Source organism: Bufo bufo, chromosome 1 (assembly GCF_905171765.1).
Source record: "Bufo bufo chromosome 1, aBufBuf1.1, whole genome shotgun sequence".
In the NCBI taxonomy this organism is placed as follows: Eukaryota; Metazoa; Chordata; class Amphibia; order Anura; family Bufonidae; genus Bufo; species Bufo bufo.
This window is the reverse complement of record NC_053389.1, coordinates 341,082,274-341,105,905: the sequence shown is the minus strand read 5'-3', so window position 1 is coordinate 341,105,905 and position 23,632 is coordinate 341,082,274. Positions and strand designations below refer to the sequence as shown.

The window sequence follows — 23,632 nt, the reverse complement described above, 5'->3', positions numbered from 1 at the left end:
GGGAGACACCTATGTCATTTCCCGTCAAAAAATTACTTGCTGGTTGAATAAAAGTAACTAAGTCAAAATTTGCCAGGGGTATGAATAATTATGGGCAGCACTGTATGCAATTGCAGGAATATTCAGATCCAGGTGCTATTTTGAAAGCTGTAGAATATTATTTGTGGGACAATCCTTAAATCGCTGTAGTCAGATGAACAAATCTGTTATTAAGGACTCGTTTAGATAACCGTATATCAGTGATAGCATCTGGTCCACAATTTTGCAGAATGGATGTGGACCTATTCATTTCAATCGGGCCACACATACTTCCGTCCCTGCACAAAAGATAGAACATGTCCTATTCTTGTCCGTTTTTGCAGACAATAGGCATTTCTATCATAGGGCTGACACACAGCCGGTATCCGTGTTTTGCGGATCGGTAATTTGAGGTCGTCTGAATAAGCACTAACTGAATTAACTCAATCAAGCACCTAACCATGAAATCTGCCTTTGCAACAAATCAGGTTGTGAAATTACTTTCATCATCAACTGTGAGTGATATTTTTGCAAAGTGGAAGTACTTCGGAAGCACAGGCACAAAGTGAAGACCAAGTGAAGTTACAGAGCAGAGTGTTGAGGCACAAAGTGCATACATAAAATCCATTAAGGCCTCATGCACACGTCCATGGTTTGGGTCTGCATCCAAGCCGCGTTTTTTGTGGGTCGGATGTGGACCCATTCACTTCAATGATGCCACAAAAAGATGCGGATAGCACTCCGTGTGCGGTCTGTATCCACACATCCGTTCTGTGGCCCCGCAAAAAAATAAAAATGAAAAAATAGAACATGTCCTATTCTTGTCCGTATCACAGACAAGGATAGGACTGCTCTATTGTGGGATGGACGTTCTGTTCTGCAAAATGCAGACCGCAAAATAGACACAGTCGTGTGCATGAGGCCTAACACTCAGTAACTGCAGATTTCCAATTAACATCAGCACAAAAATAGAGACAGTGTGCCAGGAGCTTCATGGTATGGGTTTCAACTGCCAAGCAGCTGCGTGCTAGCCTTACATCATCAAGCACAATAACAAGCATCAGATAGCCGGATGTGAAGAAGGTCCTCACTGGACTCTGATGCAGTGGAAATGTATTATGTGGAGCCATAAATCACACTTCTCTATCTGACAGACAAGTCTGGGTTTGGGAAAAAAACATGTCTGAGTGCACTGTACCATGTGTATGGGCATAGTTAGGAGAGTTTGGTGTTGAAGAACTTGACTGCCCCACATAGCGAACACTTTTAGGAACAAGCAATATGGAGATTACGAGCCAGGCCCCCTCATCCACAGTGTCTGACCTCACAAACGCTATTCTTGATCAATGGACAAAACTTCCCCCACACACACTCTCAAAACATGGTAGAAAGCTTTTCCAGAAGAATGGAAGCTTTTGTAGCTCCATATTAATGCCTATGAATTGAGAATTGGATGTCATAAAAGCTGCTGTTGATGTAATGTGTGGGTGCCCCTATATTTAGTTTATACAGTGTATAATTACAGTAATTCAGGCCAGGACTAGTTTGTATGAAAACACTTTTACAGAAATACATACTTCTTAAGGACCAGGCATTATTCTTAAGTCTGTGTCAGAGATGACAAGGCGGTCAGTCTGTGAAGGGCCCGTTGTTGGTTCATGTCAATGGTCAAATTACTGAAAGAACACTGATGCCATTCTGTCAATGGTTTTCACAAACCCATAGAATTCAATTGGCATTTTTGGTCCATATCACAGACCAAAGTAGTGCAGGTCTTCATTGTTTTTCCACTGACCCACATTCGGTGAAAAACCACTGATGTGCGAATAAACACATTAAAGTCAAAAGATCCGTGGTTAAGCGATGAAGGACACAAAAAGCACATGTCTGTGATTTACTGACGTGAACAAGGCTGCTTTGACTGATCAGTGATTTTCATCAGGATTGTGAGGAAAAACCAGGAGCAGGACCAAAACACAGAACAAGTGCAAATCGTTGCACTAACCTTATCTATAAGTAGACTTTACTCCTGGCCTTGGCTCACAATTACTGATGGAAATCACTGATCAAACACTGACTGTGTGAAAGCGACCCAAGCCCTCACGCAGTGTTAACACGAAGCAGATAGCAAATGTATAATTGCACCTCTGTAAACAAAGAAAACATCTCAGGTTTCATTAAGATTGAGGGCTGATTCCCATGATCGGTCTGTGTGTCGGCCACATCTCCTAGGCCGGCCGTAGCTCTCCTGACCCGAACTGACTATATTATAGGTCTATTGTACATCATCATGTGAGTACAGTACAATAGACCCACCATCAGATATGATGTAGTCAGTTTGAATGAGGGGAGCCGTGGTCGGCCTGTGAAATGCAAACGGGCCGTTTTTCCTGGGCAGATAGCGGTTGTGCAAGAGGCTTACATGTGCAGCAGACCTTACATTAGGGACCTCCATCACAGATTTTGCATGTTTCACAGTTTGTTTGTTTTTTCTTGCTGGGTAAGGTGTAGTTTTTACTGGCATCATTTTTAACTCACTTTCAATCTTTTTTTGGCAAGTGACCAAAAGATTAATGAATTGCGCGTTTTTTTTTTTTTCCTGTTAGACAGCATTCACGGTACAGGATAAACATTCTTATATTTTACTAGTTCAGGCATTTTTAGATATAACTATACCAATTATGTTTATTTCTATATTTAAAAATTGGGGAAAAGGGTGGATTGATTTTTTTATATTTTAATGCTTTTTGTATTTTTTTTTTTTTAACTTACAAAAAACAAATTACTGTAATTTTTAGTCTCCTTAGGGGATTTGAGCATGTGTGTGGTTGAGTAGTACATAGGCTGAACCATGAAAATGGTGTCACTGTCCAAATACAGGTGTGCATTTACCAATAGCCAAATGAAGGACTTGCGCCAGCCAGGCCAACAAGGTTAATAGTCTGCGGCCCGGATTGCGTTCTAGCAGCGTAGTAAATCCAAGAAATTCATCCAGCACTCAAAAATCATGATTTCTTTAATCCACGTCAATTAAAATCACTCCAGTGGCATATTACAAATGCGCTTCGAACAACAGTTCTTACTCATGGCATACTCCGTATGTAATATGCCACTCAACATGGAAAAAAGAAATCATAGTTTTATTTTCGAGTGCTGGGTGATGTTCTTGTGCGATTACCAATGCAATAAAGCCTTTCACGGGCAAATCCTGCAGACGGACTGTGAAGGGTCGGGTCTCCAGTCCTTCTCTGACCTCTCCTGGAAGATCTTCTAAGCAAATTTATGGCAAAATCAAAGTTCAACTTTCATTAGGTGATAAATCAACTTAGAAGATTCTGAGCAGATCCTTTTCCATTCAGAATGCATTAGGGCAAAACTGATCCGTTTTGGACCGCTTGTGAGAGCCCTGAACGGATCTCACAAACTGAAAGCCAAAAGGCCAGTGTGAAAGTAGCCTTACATGCTCCTTCTGACCCCACTCGCGTTTTGGCTTTCAGTTTGTTAGATCCGTTCAGGGATCTCACAAGCGGTCCAAAACAGATCAGTTTTGCATTCTGAATGGAAAAGGATCCGCTCAGAATGCATCAGTTTGCCTCCATTCAGCCACTATTCCGCTCTGGAAGCGGACATCCAAAACGCTGCCTGCAGCATTTTGCTGTTCGCCTGACCAAGCAGAGCCAAACGGATCTGTCCTGACACACAATGTAAGCCAATGGGGATGGATCAGTTTTCTCCGACACAATCTGGCACAATAGAAAACGGATCCGTCCCCCATTGACTTTCAATGGTGTTCAAGACGGATCCGTCATGGCTATAGAAGACATAATACAACCAGATCCGTTCATGACAGATGCATGTGGTTGTATTATTTTAACGGAAGCGTTTTTGAAGATCCATGACGGATCCGGAAAAAACACTAGTGTGAAAGTAGCCTTAGTTTCATAGACAAACAGAACATGTCAATATGGTCACTGACCCCACACGTAGAAAAACTTTACAGTTGTGTCTGAACACTGATTGCAGCAATCTACATTTCCGTGACTAAATTATTATCCTCCAGATTTCACCAGACGGATCAATGTACTAATGTATTAAATGTAGACATACTTTATGAAAGACCTTCCCTTTTATTTGTTAAACATATAAAGAGCTACTACTGTCTCAGCCATTAGAGGCGGACATGTGGCATGCTGACATTCCTTATAATGTATCTTGGACTTTTCTGTTACCCGTAAAACTCAGAACAAGATTTAAAAAAATAAATAAATACATTTTTATTCCTTCAAGTAGAACTAAGGGCTGCAGCAGCTCAATGTACATCATATTGTGCCTGTAACCCTGTGAGAACAGCCTGAAGACAGTAAGAAGTGCATCAATCAAATGCTTATACTACTTTACACTCTATAATAGCAGTCACATGATTAAATGCTTGGCTTTTGGAGTTTATCAGACGGATCAATGAGCTAATTAAAGTACTAAGTAAGTGTCAGGGGAAGCAATCCATCAATATGTTACATGTCTGTCTAGTCCTACCGAGGTCTCACCAACTGTTTTGGAAGTATTCTATGGATTTGCAAAACAACCAGTAAATATGCCAAATACGCATAAACATTTTAACAAGTGTTCACATAGACATAAAATTATATGCCCCTTGTTAACTTAAACTGCTTTATTGAAGAACTAATGCTAGGAAAAAAAAAAGACACAAAGCTCCTTGGGCTATTAATATAAAGTTCTAGGTATACACAATAGTTCACATATTCATACTATTAAGTAGTAAGGACACAAAACCGTGGTACAATATAGCCAAGGCAGCAAGAAACTAAAAAATTGCAGGGTATATATCATAAGTGTAACAGCACTGACAAATATGCTATAAAATGGTTTTCCCATGATGAATGTAGTATAGTTTTCTAATAAAACTAGAACCAGCCTTCTACCTTGCATAGAGCCTTAGGGTACTTTCACACTAGCGTTAAAGTTTTCCGGTATTGAGTTCTGTCATAGGGGCTCAATACCGGAAAAAAAAACGCTTCAGTTTTATCCTAATGCACTCTGAATGGAAAGAATTCCATTCAGTATGCATCAGGATGTCTTCAGTTCAGTCCCTCTTACGGTATTTGGCCAGAGAAAATACCGCAGCATGCTGCAGTATTTTCTCCGGCCAAAATTCCGGTACACTTGCCGGAATGCCGGATCCGGCAATAATTTCCACTGAAATGTCCATACAGAGATAGCTGTCAGTCACTGATATCAGTACAGGAGGGAGGAGTTATCAGTGATTGATACACTGTGTGTATAAATGTCCATACAGAGAGAGCTGTCAGTCACTGATATCAGTACAGGAGGGAGGAGCTATCAGTGATAGCACTGTGTGTATAAGTCTACATGCAGAGATAGCTGTCAGTCGCTGATATCAGTACAGGAGGGAGGAGCTATCAGTGATAGCACTGTGTGTATAGGTCTACATACAGAGATAGCTGTCAGTCACTGATATCAGTACAGGAGGGAGGAGCTATCAGTGATAGCACTGTGTGTATAAAGGTCCATACAGAGATAGCTGTCAGTCACTGATATCAGTACAGGAGGGAGGAGTTATCAGTGATAGCACTGTGTGTATAGGTCTACATACAGAGATAGCTGTCAGTCACTGATATCAGTACAGGAGGGAGGAGCTATCAGTGATAGCACTGTGTGTAGAAGTCTACATGCAGAGATAGCTGTCAGTCGCTGATATCAGTACAGGAGGGAGGAGCTATCAGTGATAGCACTGTGTGTATAAAGGTCCATACAGAGATAGCTGTCAGTCACTGATATCAGTACAGGAGGGAGGAGTTATCAGTGATAGCACTGTGTGTATAGGTCTACATACAGAGATAGCTGTCAGTCACTGATATCAGTACAGGAGGGAGGAGCTATCTGTGATAGCACTGTGTGTATAAGTCTACATACAGAGACAGCTGTCAGTCACTGATATCAGTACAGGAGGGAGGAGCTATCAGTGATAGCACTGTGTGTATAGGTCTACATACAGAGATAGCTGTCAGTCACTGATATCAGTACAGGAGGGAGGAGTTATCAGTGATAGCACTGTGTGTATAAGTCTACATACAGAGATAGCTGTCAGTCACTGATATCAGTACAGGAGGGAGGAGCTATCAGTGATAGCACTGTGTGTATAAGTCTACATACAGAGATAGCTGTCAGTCACTGATATCAGTACAGGAGGGAGGAGCTATCAGTGATAGCACTGTGTGTATAAAGGTCCATACAGAGATAGCTGTCAGTCACTGATATCAGTACAGGAGGGAGGAGCTATCTGTGATAGCACTGTGTGTATAAGTCTACATACAGAGACAGCTGTCAGTCACTGATATCAGTACAGGAGGGAGGAGCTATCAGTGATAGCACTGTGTGTATAAAGGTCCATACAGAGATAGCTGTCAGTCACTGATATCAGTACAGGAGGGAGGAGTTATCAGTGATAGCACTGTGTGTATAGGTCTACATACAGAGATAGCTGTCAGTCACTGATATCAGTACAGGAGGGAGGAGCTATCAGTGATAGCACTGTGTGTAGAAGTCTACATGCAGAGATAGCTGTCAGTAACTGATATCAGTACAGGAGGGAGGATTTATCAGTGATTGATAGCACTGTGTGTATAAATGTCCATACAGAGATAGCTGTCAGTCACTGATATCAGTACAGGAGGGAGGAGTTATCAGTGATTGATACACTGTGTGTATAAATGTCCATACAGAGATAGCTGTCAGTCACTGATATCAGTACAGGAGGGAGGAGCTATCAGTGATAGCACTGTGTGTATAAGTCTACATACAGAGATAGCTGTCAGTCACTGATATCAGTACAGGAGGGAGGAGCTATCAGTGATAGCACTGTGTGTAGAAGTCTACATGCAGAGATAGCTGTCAGTAACTGATATCAGTACAGGAGGGAGGATTTATCAGTGATTGATAGCACTGTGTGTATAAATGTCCATACAGAGATAGCTGTCAGTCACTGATATCAGTACAGGAGGGAGGAGTTATCAGTGATTGATAGCACTGTGTGTATAAATGTCCATACAGAGATAGCTGTCAGTCACTGATATCAGTACAGGAGGGAGGAGTTATCAGTGATTGATACACTGTGTGTATAAATGTCCATACAGAGATAGCTGTTAGTCACTGATATCAGTACAGGAGGGAGGAGTTATCAGTGATTGATACACTGTGTGTATAAATGTCCATACAGAGATAGCTGTTAGTCACTGATATCAGTACAGGAGGGAGGAGTTATCAGTGATTGATACACTGTGTGTATAAATGTCCATACAGAGATAGCTGTCAGTCACTGATATCGGTTCAGGAGGGAGGAGCTATCAATGATTGATAGCACTGTGTGTATAAAAGTGTTCATACAGAGATAGCTGTCAGTCACTGGTTTTAGTGAATCTTTTCCCACAAAACTATATATCAATCTGCTCAGCGTCTTCTGCTGTATAGCACGGTGCTTTCAGATTGCATTGCATTTTGTGGTGACAGAACCTCTATAAATCTTGGAAGCAAATGGGCAATGGCATCAAGCATACTTGCACAGTTGTGTCAAAATAGATTAAAGACAAGAAAAAATGGTAATGGAGTGGCCATCACAACGTCCTGATTTCAATCTCTGAAGACAATTTTTAGGTAAAACTGAAAAAGTGTGTTAGGCCTACAAACCTGACACAGTTAGGGTCCATTCACACATCTGCAAAATGGGTCCGCAGGTGCGGACCAATTCATTTTCAATGGGGCCGTAATGTGCTGTCCACATCCGCATTTGCGGATCTGCACTTCCGGATCCGCAAAAAAAAAAAACATGTCCTATTCTTGTCCGCAATTGCGGACAAGAAAAGGCATTTTCTATGAGAGTGCCGGCGATGTGCGGTCTGCAAGCACATTGCCGGTGTCCGTGTTTTGCGGATCCGCAAAACACATACGGACGTGTGAATGTTCCCTTACACTGTTTTTCTGGAGAATTGGGACAGAATTCCTACAACTTACTGTGAGATGTTTGTGGAAGGCTGCCCAAAACAATTTACCAAAGTTAGACAATTTAAAGGTAATGCTACCAAATACTAACCATGTGTATTTAAACTTTTGAGCCACTGGGAATGTGTTGAAATAAAGAAAAGATTATAAAAATACTTATCTCCAGTATTATTCTAATATTTCACATTCTTGATATATAACATTGATCCTAAGTGACCTAAGAGAGGCCTTGTGTACTATGATTAAATGTCGGGAATTGTGATAAGTGATGAATGTAGGCAAGATGTATGTAAAGTTATGACTTCAACTGTATATTTATCAAATGTATGCCCAGAAGAGCCTCTCTAGGAGAAGACTAAGGCTTTGTTTATGTGTACAGTTGTGGCCAAAAGTTTTGAGACCGGTTTTCACAAAGTTTGCTGCTTCGTTGTTTTTAAGATGTTTATGTCAGAATTTTCGATGGTATAATGAAGTATATTTATAAGCATTTTCTATGCTTTTTAACTTTTGACAAATAGTATTTTTTTACTCACTTATATAACACTGACATATTCCACAGCACTTTACAAATATTATCAGTATGTCTTTGAATTGTTGAAGGAAACAGGAGTACCTTGAGGACACCCATACAAACACAGGGAGAACATAAAAACTCCATGCAGATGTTGTCCTTGGTCACATTCAAATCCAGGACCCTAGGCCTGCAAGACACCAGTGCTAACCACTGACGCACCATCAGGTTTATGCAAAGTCTCAACATTTACAGTGTTTTCCCTTGTATTTCAAGACTTCTGTAATTCACACTGACATTCTTGACTAATCAGTGCTTGGAGTTTATCACAATGTTTTGCTCACCAAGCCACTTAGTTATCACTTTTGCACTGTGACATGGTGCTCCATTATACTGGAAAATGCATGTTATCACTAAATTAATGCTAGATCGTTTGATGCTGTTTCTCTTGGAGGATTTTTGGATACTATTCTTTATTCATGGCAGTGTTCTTAGGTAAAATTGTTTCTGAACCCACTCCCTTGGATGAGAGGCAATCTCAAACATGAATGGTCTCAGGATGCTTTACTGTTGGCATGACACAGAAGTCATGGTAGTGCTCACTCTTTTCTTCTACAGACATTTTTCCTTATGTCCCAAACATTCTGAAGGGAGCTTAATCAGAGAAAATAACTTTAACCCAGTCCTCTGCGGTCAAATCCTTATACTTCCTGCAGAATGTTAGTCTGTACTTGATGTTTTTCTTGGAGATAAGTGGCTTCTTTGCTGCCTTCCTTGACACCAGGCCATCTTCCAAAAGCCTTTTCTTTAAACATGCCTGACACCATCCCTGAACAAGCTCTGCACTGGTGATGAACCGACCCTGTGCCTGAATCCTATTTAAGAGACAGCCCTGGCACTTGCTTGCCTTTCTTAGGCCCCATTCTTCACTGCAATAGAACGTCTCTCTCCGTGAAGTTCTTGATGATCTGGTAAACGGTTGATTTAGGTACAATATTACAAGCAGCAATGTCCTTGTGTGAAGCATTTTTGATGCAAAGCAATGATGACTGCACATGTTTCCTTGCAGCTAACCATGGTTAACAGAAGAAGACAATGATTTCAAGCACCAGTTTGCTGTTTTAATGCAATCAGCATGTGAGATCAGCTGCCTTATCCTTGTTAATACTTTCCCCTGAGCTAATGAGAAGATCATGGTAATGAAGTTAGCAGGTCGTTCTGTGGCAGGGTTAAAATGCAGTGGAAGGGGGTTGTCTCACCTCAGACATTGGGGGCCTATCACTAGGATAGGCCCCCAATGTCTCTGGGACCTGCACTTATCTTTAGAACGGAGCCCGCAAAGTGCAGGAGGGAGCACCGCGCAAGTGCAGCCATCCTCCATTTATTCTTATGGGAGTGCTGGCTCAGCTATTTACAACAGCCCCACAGTAGTGAAAGGAGCAGTAACCGCGCTTACACAGTGCGCTTCCCATTCATTTCAATAGGACTGCTGAAATTAGCCAAGCATCTCATAGGAATGAATGGAGGGTGGCGGCACACGCGTGGTGCCCCCTTCTTCACTTTGCTGGCTCTGTTCTAAAGATAGGTGTCGGTCCCACCTCTGGAGTACTGGAGGAGCAAACTTTGTAAAAAAAAACTAAATTTGTGTCTGCCTCAAAGCTTTTGGCCACGAAAGTACATCTGTATACTCTTTTGGTATTCGGGTATACACATCTGATCCCCCAAAACATTATTTTTTATTTATTTTTTTAAATGTATAAACAAACCTCTGATGGTTTCTTCTCCTTCTGTCTGGTCCATGTGTTTTTGGTAGTTGGTGTTTTGGAACATCTTGACCAAGACGTGGCGTGACCTACAGTACAAAAAACAAACAAACATTGAATACATTAAAGGAATATCCACCAGAATCATTTAAAGAAGTAGTGATGTACAAAGTAAAACATTTAACAGGTAAGGCTACTTTCACACTTGCGTTCGGTGCGGATCCGTCTGTTATCTGCACAGACGGATTCGCACCTATAATGCAAACGATGGTATCCGTTCAGAACGGATCAGTCTGCATTCTATGTAAAAAAAAAGTCTAAGTCGAATTGTTAGTCAGACGGATCCGTCCTGACTTTACATTGAAAGTCAATGGGGGACGGATCCGTTTGCAATTGCACCATATTGTTTCAACGTCAAACAGATCCGTCCCCATTGACTTGCATTGTAAGTCTGGACGGATCCGTTTGGCTCCGCACGGCCAGACGGACACCAAAACGCTGCAAGCTGCGTTTTGGTGTCCGCTTACAGAGCGGAATGGAGGCGGAACGGAGCCAAACTGATGGATTCTGAACGGATCCTTATCCATTCAGAATGCATTGGGGATGAAAGGATCCGTTCGGGGCTGCTTGTGAGAGCCCTCAAATAGATCTCACAAGCGGAACCCCAAACGCAAGTGTGAAAGTAGCCTAAGACAATATAATTAGCACTGCATGACAACAATTTACTTCAACTGCCCACCTGCAGTATTCACTCAAACACAATCAGTACATGTAAGTCATATGGTACCAGAAACAAGTCACAAAGATTAATCACATGTGCCATCAATGTTATGGATGAATGACCATTGTGTTTTCACAGTACCACTATTGCTTTGGAGGAGGGATCCATTTTTTCATAATTTTTTTTGTTTTGAGCGATCCACTGAAGGATTCATATGAGGAGTTGTTTTTCTCCTTCTTTGAGGTAAAAAACACATTGATCAAATAACCTAAGACGCTGAACTCCTGCTACTAGGCAGATTTTTTTTCCCCAGAGTAATTATATTATTCTTGCTGGAACCAGCAAAAAACGTGTACTGAAAAAGCTATATTTGTGGCTTACTATCAGTGGTGTCAGAGTCATCGCTGCTTACAGAGAACTTCCTCCTCTTTTCTTCCATCTGCAAAACAAAGGTAAAAATAGAATTACTTCCTAGGAAGCAATATGGTGCACTACCAAACTACCATACAAAATTGGAATTAAAGTTGCAATCAAGAATACTCCATTCGAAAAAACAGGACTGTCCTAATGGAAAAGTGTGACCAGCAATAGGGAAAAAAAAACAAAAAACTCTTTCATACATTTCAATTGTTGATACCAGATAAAAAATGTGGATGTGGTCATTCACTGGAATAAATACCACAAGTATAAAACATGGAGGACCAGTGCAGTAATAAGTAGCCTAATGCAGTATTATACACTCACCTAAAGAATTATTAGGAACACCTGTTCTATTTCTCATTAATGCAATTATCTAGTCAACCAATCACAGGGCAGTTGCTTCAATGCATTTAGGGGGGTGGTCCTGGTCAAGACAATCTCCTGAACGCCAAACTGAATGTCAGAATGGGAACGAAAGGTGATTTAAGCAATTTTGAGCGTGGCATGGTTGTTGGTGCCAGACGGGCCGGTCTGAGTATTTCACAATCTGCTCAGTTACTGGGATTTTCACGCACAACCATTTCTAGGGTTTACAAAGAATGGTATGAAAAGGGAAAAACATCCAGTATGCGGCAGTCCTGTGGGCGAAAATGCCTTGTGGATGCTAGAGGTCAGAGGAGAATGGGCCGACTGATTCAAGCTGATAGAAGAGCAACGTTGACTGAAATAACCACTCGTTACAACCGAGGTATGCAGCAAAGCATTTGTGAAGCTACAACACGCACAACCTTGAGGCGGATGGGCTACAACAGCAGAAGACCCCACCGGGTACCACTCATCTCCACTACAAATAGGAAAAAGAGATTACAATTTGCACGAGCTCACCAAAATTGGACTGTTGAAGACTGGAAAAATGTTGCCTGGTCTGATGAGTCTCAATTTCTGTTGAGACATTCAAATGGTAGAGTCCGAATTTGGCGTAAACAGAATGAGAACATGTATCCATCATGCCTTGTTACCACTGGGCAGGCTGGTGGTGGTGGTGGTGGTGTAATGGGCACACTTTAGGCCTCTTAGTGCCAATTGGGCATCGTTTAAATGCCACGGGCTACCTGAGCATTGTTTCTGACCATGTCCATCCCTGCATGACCACCATGTACCCATCCTCTGATGGCTACTTCCAGCAGGATAATGCAACCTTGTCACAAAGCTCGAATCATTTCAAATTGGTTTCTTGAACATGACAATGAGTTCACTGTACTAAAATAGCCCCCACAGTCACCAGATCTCAACCCAATAGAGCATCTTTGGGATGTGGTGGAACGGGAGCTTCGTGCCCTGGATGTGCATCCCTCAAATCTCCATCAACTGCAAGATGCTATCCTATCAATATGGGCCAACATTTCTAAAGAATGCTATCAGCACCTTGTTGAATCAATGCCACGTAGAATTAAGGCAGTTCTGAAGGCAAAAGGGGGTCCAACACCGGATTAGTATAGTGTTCCTAATAATTCTTTAGGTGAGTGTATATACTATATGCTGCTTTAATTCCAATAAACAAGTTACCATCACTGCCTGGTACCAGTAATTGTTCATGGAAGATTCCTTTGGAGCACTGCCAAATGTAAGGTTTTTTTCCACTGTTGGTCACATTTCAATAAGACACAAGCCCTAGTGTCTGTTTCTGGAGCTGCATCTATTACCCTCTCATAGTCCAGTTTGACTTGATATGCCTACTATTGAGTTGTGCAAAATAACATAGTGCAACCCAGACAGTTAAGTTGCATTCTTTGGAAGTATGCTCGAGTCTGACCATCTCTCAGCACTAGAACAATACTTAGAGGCACGCATTAGAGGTAGACTCAGAGGTAGACTTGGATTGCTTCAAGTATTGAGTGTTCCTCTACTAGGATCCATTTAATGATTACAGAGGTACTGAGAGGCTCTATTTTGTAACAGCAGACAGAAAAATCATCAATTGTACTGCAGTTGGTACATTCTCAGTATTTATACATGCTGACCATACCCCAAAGTTGAAGGGAGCCTGTCATCAACTTTATGCTGACCTCACTGAGGGCAACATAAAATAGTGACAGAAATGCTGATGTCAGCGGTGTGTCACTCATGAGCTAAAAGCAAGTGGTTGCTAAGAACCAGCATCATAATCATTGCAGCCCGGGCCTGGAAAAGGGTCAAATCTACCTTAGTAATGGTTATTCACAATCTCCTGCTCTCCCCATCCATCTGCTGATGGTTGGCAGTTCTCTCCTAGAGAGAAAGGGAGAAAACTACGTAGAAGACTGTCAGTCATCAGCCGGTGGGCAGGGAGAGCAGGAATTCATGAATAACCATGACTCTTCTCAGGTGGCCGTGACTGTTTTCCAGGCCCGGTCTGCCATGATTGTGATGTTGGTTCTCAGCAACCATTTACTTTTAACTTTTATATAACAGACCGCTGAAATCAACTCACCTGTCTCTACTTTATACTGCCGTTAGTATGGGCAGCATAAAGTTGATGACAGGTTCTCTTTAATAGAATGCTACTGCCGAGGTGCCAAAATAAATCTCCGTTACTAAGAACATTGGGGCAGATTTATCATAGATCGTCTAAATTTAGACACTGCATCTGGCTGTCCATGCACCTATACTGATATCTACTCCAGCCCCTGGCTACCGTAGATTTTAATGTTCTTTTATGGCAGAAAACTTGAGTAAAAGACAATAAATATGGCAAAGCCGCATGCTCTGCCCCTTGCCAGAACCCCATTTTTAGGAATGTGGTGAAGGTGGTGGAGAAATCACCACTTGTGAAACTACAGGTCACCCGGCAAAAACAATCAGCCCTTCACAGCTTTATAAGTGAACAGCGAAAAACAAGCCCTCACACACAGCTCTATCAGTGGAAAAATAAGTGATCGGTCTCAGGAAATGGTGACACAAAGTAATAAAAATAAAAAAATTTAAAAAGTTTTATTATAGTAAAACATAAAAACTATAGAACTGGTATTTCCATAATTATTATGCACGGCTCAATAGTTAAAGAGAACCTGTCACCATAAAAATGCAGTGTAATCTGCAGGCACCATGTTATAAAGCAGGAAGAGCTGCGCAGAATGTACAGTTTTGTGGGAAACTATTCTGTAAAACGTAATTATTGAAATATTTTCTCATTTTGGAGTCATGTATGAAAATTACATCAAGAAAACATCTAGAAAATATGAGTGGAATAGAAACACAGCATACATAAAAACAAAGGGGTGTCACTTTTTATACAGTTCATAAAATAATTATCCTGTATAAAACAGGAAAACCCATTTCAAGATGTGTTACAATGATGTGATACATTTAGGAGTAGTGAGGAGTAGTCCAGCTGTATACAAAACTGCTGCACAAAAATTTTACTCTTTGATAAAACGGATCCGGAAAACAATGCTGTGGGAGACAAGCGTACCAGTACAGTACTGTATTAGTTTATGTACTGTATCACATATTTGTGTATTTCTAGGTGTGTCTGCTGACATTTTAAAGAGAATTTCTAGTTTAAAAAAAAAATGATAGTGCCTGAAGGGTGTGGCCCACAAACAACATGTAATATGTATCCACAAGATCAATTATAAAATACACTGCTCAAAAAAATAAAGGGAACACAAAAATAACACATCCTAGATCTGAATTAATTAAATATTCTTCTGAAAAACTTTGTTCTTTACATAGTTGAATGTGCTGACAACAAAATCACACAAAAAAAAAAAATGGAAATCAAAATTTTTTAACCCATGGAGGTCTGGATTTGGAGTCACCCTCAAAATTAAAGTGGAAAAACACACTACAGGTTGATCCAACTTTGATGTAATGTCCTTAAAACAAGTCAAAATGAGGCTCAGTAGTGTGTGTGGCCTCCACGTGCCTGTATGACCTCCCTACAACGCCTGTGCATGCTCCTGATGAGGTGGCGGACGGTCTCCTGAGGGATCTCCTCCCAGACCTGGACTAAAGCATCTGCCAACTCCTGGACAGTCTGTGGTGCAACGTGACGTTGGTGGATAGAGCAAGACGTGATGTCCCAGATGTGCTCAATTGGATTCAGGTCTGGGGAACGGGCGGGCCAGTCCATAGCATCAATGCCTTCGTCTTGCAGGAACTGCTGACACACTCCAGCCACATGAGGTCTAGCATTGTCTTGCATTAGGAAGAACCCAGGGCCAACCGCACCAGCATATGGTCTCACAAGGGGTCTGAGGATCTCATCTCGGTACCTAATGGCAGTCAGGCTACCTCTGGCGAGCACATGGAGGGCTGTGCGGCCCTCCAAAGAAATGCCACCTCACACCATTACTGACCCAATGCCAAACCGGTCATGCTGGAGGATGTTGCAGGCAGCAGAACGTTCTCCACGGAGTCTCCAGACTCTGTCACGTCTGTCACATGTGCTCAATGTGAACCTGCTTTCATCTGTGAAGAGCACAGGGCGCCAGTGGCGAATTTGCCAATCTTGGTGTTTTCTTGCAAATGCCAAACGTCCTGCACGGTGTTGGGCTGTAAGCACAACCCCCACCTGTGGACGTCGGACCCTCATATCCCTCATATCACCCTCATGGAGTCTGTTTCTAACCGTTTGAGCAGACACATGCACATTTGTGGCCTGCTGGAGGTCATTTTGCAGGGCTCTGGCAGTGCTCATCATGTTCCTCCTTGCACAAAGGCGGAGGTAGCGGTCCTGCTGCTGGGTTGTTGCCCTCCTACGGCCTCCTCCACGTCTCCTGATGTACTGGCCTGTCCCCTGGTAGCGCCTCCATGCTCTGGACACTACGCTGACAGACACAGCAAACCTTCTTGCCACAGCTCGCATTGATGTGCCATCCTGGATAAGCTGCACTACCTGAGCCAATTGTGTGGGTTGTAGACTCCGTCTCATGCTACCACTAGAGTGAAAGCACCGGCAGCATTCAAAAGTGACCAAAACTTTAGCCAGGAAGCATAGGAACTGAGAAGTGGTCAGGTCACCACCTGCAGAACCACTCCTTTATTGGGGTGTCTTGCTTATTGCCTATAATTTCCACCTGTTGTCTATCCCATTTGCACAACAGCATGTGAAATTGATTGTCACTCAGTGTTGCTTACTAAGTGGACAGTTTGATTTCACAGAAGTGTGCTCGGGTAGCTCAGGCAATACCATAAAAGTGAATGGTGGCAACACAAACACACTGCCAGCTCCATTCACAAAGGAGAATTTAGGCCCTCGGGTTTCATAAAGAGTAGGGGGTCAGACCCCCAGAAGTTAAACATATATGACCTACCCTGCAGATAGGTGACACATTTTGATCCTGGTCTAGCATCCACTTTAAATGGGTTGTGCAGTGGCTTAATGTCATTGACCTATCCTCGCAAGCAATACATAAGATAATGGCCAATGTTTTGGTCCTCTCCCAGGACCTTGTTCATGGCTGGAATGAGCAGGGTTGCGAGTGTGTTGCTGCTTGATGGTGGAGTTCAAACCTTCTGGCCTTGAATAAAGGTCCTGAGAGAGGAACAAAACATTGGCCATTATCTTATATATTGCTGGATGCATTAAATAAGTATTACACTCACCGGTAATCCAGTTTCCTGGAAGTCTCCATAACACCACATCCTGAGAATGACTTCCTCTGATAGGACAGGAAAAAACACAAAGAGGTTTAAATCCCATCCCTTTCCCTCCTTCACCAGCTTATTTCCAACAAAACCAGGATAAAGGGATAATAAGTGACTTAGATTTAGGAAAAAAATTAAAAAATTAAAATATTGAATCTAAGAACCAAAACAAACGGCTGGAAAGTATGTGGTGTCATGGAGACTTCCAGGAAACCGGATTACCGGTATTACTCATTTCTAGTGATGGACGAACATCTGCCGGGACAGTTCGCGAACGTGATCGCGTGAACACGATCAAATGTTTGCGAACCGCAAGTTCGCGGCGGGTCCCATTCATTTTAATGGCAGTCTAACCTGGAAAACCTTAAGCTCATATTTGCAACCAAGAAATAATTACTAGAAGTGCACAAATAGTCCCACAACATGGACAGTGACATACCAGATGTATTATTCAAATTTGCGATCTCCATTCATTATTTTTTTCTATGCGAAATATCGGCAATATAGTTTTCGTGCACGCGCATGCGCAAATGCACTATACAGTACCCAAATGCACTATAAAGAAAGTAAATTGGTATATAACACCCTGCTTCAATCAGTTTTTTTGGGGGCGACTGGTATAATCACACCAGTACAAATTATTTGTTCCAATAACGCTTGTCCCTCTATATACCTGCAGTATCGCAGCAGAACCGCACACAACTGCCGCACAATACAAATGCACTATAATATACTTTCTAACATAGAAAGTATATTATTACATTGTACAAGGAAGGCAATCCATTAGAATATACATAAAAATAAAACGTAACCTTTAATAATGTTACTATGAGGGTCCATTCACACGTCTGTAAGTGGTTTTGCAGGTCCGCCAAACACGGACAACGACAATGTGCATTCCGCAATTTGTGGACCGCACATCGTCGGCACTATAATAGACCATGCCTAATCTTGTCTGCAATTGCGGACAAGAATAGGACATGTTCTATTTTTTTTTTTTCGCGGAAACGGAAGCACGGATGCGGAAGTGCGGATCTGCAAATGCGGACAGCACATTCCGGCCCCATTGAAAATGAATGGGTCTGCACCCGTTCCGCAAAATTGCGGAACGGATGCGGACCCATTTTGCGGACGTGTGAATGGAAAAGATATCCCTCAAAATGAAAATAAATTAAATTTCTAAAGTTAAGCAAAAAGCATAGATGTGGTTGGCAATAACAAGTGCTCGGCGGCACCAAATCAGAAAGCATATGTCCTACCACAATCCAGGGGGTTCCAGTGCACATCCATGAATCCCGGAGGGAAAGCAAAAAACATCTATCCCTGGGCTAGATGATGATGTGGTATTAAAGGAAAGGGTGGGCAAAGAACTGTCCCTGATATTGCCTTACAGGGGGCGTGCTATTCTGGCCCTGATAACCACAGACCACCCGCCCTGATATGAGGGACCCCGTCCGTCCCCTTACCCTATATAAAAATGGCTCTAGTAAGCCCCTAGGCCCCTGACTTCCAGGGGATCACTATATAGATCTATGTGTTTTTGACTCATTATAAAAGTATATTATGAGTATATCGCACCCCTCTGTGTATCACACCTATCGATAGCACACCTATACCAGTACCAGGGGGTATGTCCATGTGCTGAAACGTCTCAATTGGCTGTCCTGTACCATCTGATGGATGTGTCATGGGTAAAAGTTCTTCACAATGTAAAAGAATATGGCGGGCACGAATATCTCCATATGTTCGCATGTTCGGCGAATCGCGAACATGCAAAGTTCGCCGCGAAATGACCGCAGGGCTAACCGCAAGGCCATCTCTACTCATTTCCCTAGTCGTCTCCATGACACCACATCCTGAGAAATAACAAAGAAATTATTAGGGGAGGACATTAGCACAAAGGACTTTCCGTCCAAAGGCCATGTGTTCGCCAGAAAAAATGTCTAGCTTGTAATATTTGGTAAAGGTGTGTACTCTTTTCCAGGTTGCCGACCTACAAATGTGTTGTATGGAGGCTGACGATCTTTCTGCACAAGAAGCAGCAATGCCTCTTGTAGAATGTGCTCTAAGTGAAGAAGGGGCTTCCTTCCCTTCCAATTTATAGGCTTGAAAAAGCTGTTCTTATCCAGCGGAAAATAGAACTTTTTGCCGCTTTTCTACCTTTATTTGGCCTGCAAAATTGGACAAAAAGGTTCTCGTCAATTCCCCAATCCTTTGTCATTTCTAGATACCTTAGTACTGCCTGCCTGATGTCAAAGGTATAAAAGATAGCCTCTTGCAAATTTTTGGGGTTGGCACAAAACAACGGAATTACTATCTCTTGTGATCTATGGAAAGCAGAAACAACTTTTGGCAAAAAACTAGGATCTAACTTAAACACTAACTTGTCCTGAAAAATACAGAGGAAAGGATCCCGAATAGACAAGGCCTGGAGTTCAGAGACGCGTCTCGCTGATGTTATAACTACCAAAAAAATGTTTTTTAGGGTGAGCTATTTTATAGAAATAGATTCTAATGGTTCTAAGGTGCCGGAAGTTAACCCTGACAAAACTGTGTTAAAGTTCCAAGGGGCTACCATATTCCTGACTGTTGGTCTAAGCCTGTCTGCTGCTTTCAGGAACTTGGCTATCCAGGGAAACTGTGCTAGGCTAGTATTATATAAAGCCCCTAATGCTGAAACTTGAACCCTTAGGGTATTAGGAGAAAGCCCCAGGTCTAATCCAACCTGAAGAAAATTTAAGATCAACAATATGTTGGGTCATAATTGATCAAATTAATCTGCCACACCAAGAAGCGAATTTCCTCCAATCTTTCAAATACACCTTGTTTGTATTTTGCTTCCTGCTGAGGAGTAGGGTGGAAACCACCTTACTAGATAACCCCAACTTTAAGAGGATGGATTCTTCAGAATCCAAGCCGACATCTTTAGGATTTTCAAATTCGGGTGGAGACTGAGACCTTGGTACAACAGATCCAATCTCATCGGTAGCAGAAGAGGGGCTTCTATGCTGAGAGACTATGCGGTGCAAACCAGCTCCTCTTGGGCCAGAAGGGAGCTACCAAAATCAAGGTACACTTTTCTCTTTGAAATTTATGAAGGACCTTGGAAATTAGAGGAATAGGCGGGAATGCGTACACAAGGTGGGAATTCCAGTCCTGATTGAAGGCATCCACCACGGTTGGGAGATCTTTCGTACTTAGGGAGAAAAATTGATCTATTTGATTATTTTTTCGGGAGGCGAACAGATCTATTGATGGATTGCCCCACTTTCTTATTATCAGCTGAAGTACATCTGGGCATAAAGTCCACTCCCCCGGATCCCCTTTAGGTAAACTGCCGCGATCGAGATTTTATTCTGTTCCGCCCAGGAAAATATTTTGTTTGCTAGATTCTGAAGTGGACGACGTCTTGTCCCTCCCTGATGCTGAATTAAGGATACTGCTGTTGAATTGCCCAAGTAAATTAAAACAGGATGGTTTTTTGATAAATGCGATGTTTTCTTTAGGGCTTCCCAAATTGCTTGTAATTCTCTGAAGTTTGAGGATTGTCTTATAAGGAATAACCATTTGCCCTGGTAGGTTTCCTGTTGAACTACAGCCCCCCAACCGTGAAGACTGGTGTCTATTGTGATTACAAGTGGACGTTCCTGGCTCCAGTATATTCCCTTCTCTAGGTTATTGTCTATGAGCCACCACCTTAGGGAGTTTATTACATTTCCATCTAGAAATATCTGTTTGTCTAGGGTGACTTGTGACCGGTTCCACCTGGATAGAATGAGTCTCTGAAGGGGTCTTAAATGGAATTGAGCCCAAGCGACTGCTGGTATACATGATGAGACTTCCTAGGATCTTCATTGCTGCCCTGATAGAGCAGAATCTCATCTTCTTGAATTCTTTTATTTGGTTTTTCAATCCCTCTATTTTGGGAAAAGGCAGTAATGATCTCTGAGAAACGGAATCCAAACATATCCCTAGAAATGTTTTTTCCGGCTGCTTGGGGAAAGATCTGATTTCTCCTAATTGATGATCTACCCTAACTATTGGAGGTGGTTTAGAACTTTCTGTAAGTGATCTTGTAGTAGATCTTTGTTGTCCGCTATCACTAGAAGATCGTCCAGATACGGGACAACGCTGATTGAATCTTGTCTTAGAGTCGCTACCACCTCCGCCATGATCTTGGTGAAGACTCTTGGCGCTTAGGAAATTCCGAAAGGGAGACATACAAATTGATAATGTTGGATGTGACCCCTCATCTGCATTGCGAATCTTAGGAATTTTCTCGATGTTTGGTGCATCTGGATATAGTAATAAGCATCCCTCAAATCGACGGAGCCCATTACCGCTTTACTTTTTATTAATTTTGATCTTAACGTTTTGATGCAGATCTTAAAGTTTCCATATTGAACTTTTGATATGTAACATGTTTGTTCAAGGGCTTTAGATTTATTATAATTCTGGACTTCCTGTTTGGTTTCTTCACTAAGAATAGACGAGAGTAGTGGCCGTCTCTTAGCTGATTTTTCGGGACAGATTCCATTGCTCCTAATTTTAGTAAATCTTTTATACCTATCAATAAGGTACCTTTTTGAGAGGGAGGAAGAGTGGTGGTAACATATTTTTCTGGAGGAGGAGACTAATTCCACAAGGTAACCCTCTCTTATGATGTTTAAGATCCATGAATTTGATGTTATTTGCTCCCAAATTCTTAAAAAGGAGCTGAGTTTTCCCCCTACTTGTATGGTGTCATTGTTTCGGATTAGAGAAGGAGGATTCCCCTCTGTTAGGGTTGAAAAGGAAATTCCTTCCCCTTCCACCTTTTGCATAACTTCACCTCCCCGTTTTTCCCTTATCTTTCCTTTGTCCCGATTGGTACTGACGGCCACGAAAATTCAGTATTTTTTATTTAAATCTCTCTTCTGGAAACCCTTTCTTCTTATCAGTGGCGTTTTCTAAGATCTTGTCTAGATCCGGTCCAAAAACATATTGGCCATAAAAGGGAAGCCTATTTTTGGATGTAATATTCCCTGCCCATGCTTTGAGCCACAGAACCCGTCTGGCTGTGTTAGACAAAACTGCCATGCATGCTGAAAGTTTTACGGATTCAGCTGCAGCATCCGCCAAGAAACTAGTTGTCATTTTTAGTACGGAATGCTCTCCAGAATCTGAACTCTTGGCGTTCTATTGACTAGATGAATCTCCAAATGTTCTAGCCACAGATTAAGGCTTCTAGCTACACAGGTAAAGACCACCCCTGGCTTAAGCAGAGCTGCCGTAGCCTCATTGGTTTTCCTTAGTAGGTTCTCTGCCTTCCTATCCATTAAATTGCGCTGAATCCTCAAATGGCAGGGCGATATGTTTTGCTACTTTAGCCACCGGAGCGTCTACTCTGGGGATGGATTCCCAATTGGCGCAATACTCATCATTAAAGGGATAGCGCCTCTTGAGGCCCTAGGAATGAAAGATCCTTTGTCTGGCTTCTCCCATTCTGACCTGATTAACTTTTGAATGTTATCTGGAACTGGGAATACGGAGTTCCTCTTTTCCCCCAGCCCCCCAAATATCTCTTCCTGCACGGACTTGGGATTTTTAGGCACTTGTATTAAATTGTGGCTCTAATCGCTTTTATAAGATTATCAATGTCATCCGGATTGAGTAAGAAACGTTTATATTCATTATCTTCGTCAGAAGATGCATATGTTTTTTCGTACATTTCAGCATCAGATCCTCCCAAAACGTCAGAATCCGAGTCAGATACTGGATTGCGATCACGGATGATTTGAGGAGGGTTAGAGGGAGCTGGATCCCGGGAAGCTAGTGCGGACTGAACTTTCTCTTTAACCTTTAAGGCTCCAGGAAACTAGAGGATTCAGCTTTTACCATATTAGAATACATTCTTTACATAAGGGCTTAGCTCCTGTGCTGGGTAGCCGCTTATAACATATACCACATTTCCTGTTTTTTTAGGAGCTGAAACAGAAGAGAAGGATCAGCTAACTAGGGTATAGGGGATATCCATGAGGTCTGGTACACCATGTGCCTGATACAAGGCTACTCACAACTCCTGGATTTGCTGCAGGCTCGGCTCCAGAGCCCGACGTGATGGGGGCACTCATCTGTAAACCGCTCCCACCCGCCAGCAGATACTGCACTGTTCTCCTATAGAAAGCTTTGCGCTGTCCGGATGCCATTGAGCAGGTCCTGCGGCTTTTTATCCATCCTATGACCTGCGCGCCCGGAGATTACGTCATGACGTCTGGCCCCGCACCCAGCGTCTGAAGTCATGCGCCGGCGGCCGGAACGCATCTCAGTGTCGCTCCGGCCGCCATCTTCCTTCCACTGTGCATGAAGCCCGCCTGGACCGCCACATGGGAGTCTGCGCCCGTGCACAGGGAGGGAGAGCCGCACTGCGGATCCGACCTCGGCCTGCATATCAGCATTACAGGTGGGCCCCAAAAGAGCCTCCATGCACCTGGTGATGGAGAAGAAGGGGTGGGATTTAAACTTCTCTGAGTTTTTCCTGTCCTATCAAAGGAA

The 23,632-nt window shown here is 42.5% G+C and overlaps 1 protein-coding gene across 3 annotated transcripts in view; it reads right to left on the bottom strand.

The window, feature by feature from the left end:
- Positions 1–23,632, bottom strand: part of JADE2 (jade family PHD finger 2) — a 398,257-nt gene that overhangs the window by 283,010 nt on the left and 91,615 nt on the right. The window contains exons 2-4 of one of the 3 annotated variants that reach the window (XM_040442544.1): positions 16,765–16,985; positions 11,429–11,486; positions 10,330–10,415 (exon numbers count right to left, since the gene is read on the bottom strand). In XM_040442544.1, coding sequence (XP_040298478.1) covers positions 10,330–10,415; positions 11,429–11,486; positions 16,765–16,839 — 219 coding nt within the window. In that variant the 5' untranslated portion in view covers positions 16,840–16,985. Of the gene's footprint in view, positions 1–10,329; positions 10,416–11,428; positions 11,487–16,764; positions 16,986–17,056; positions 17,097–23,632 lie in introns of those variants that run through there. The other 2 variants (XM_040442550.1, XM_040442555.1) reach the window with 2 other exon arrangements.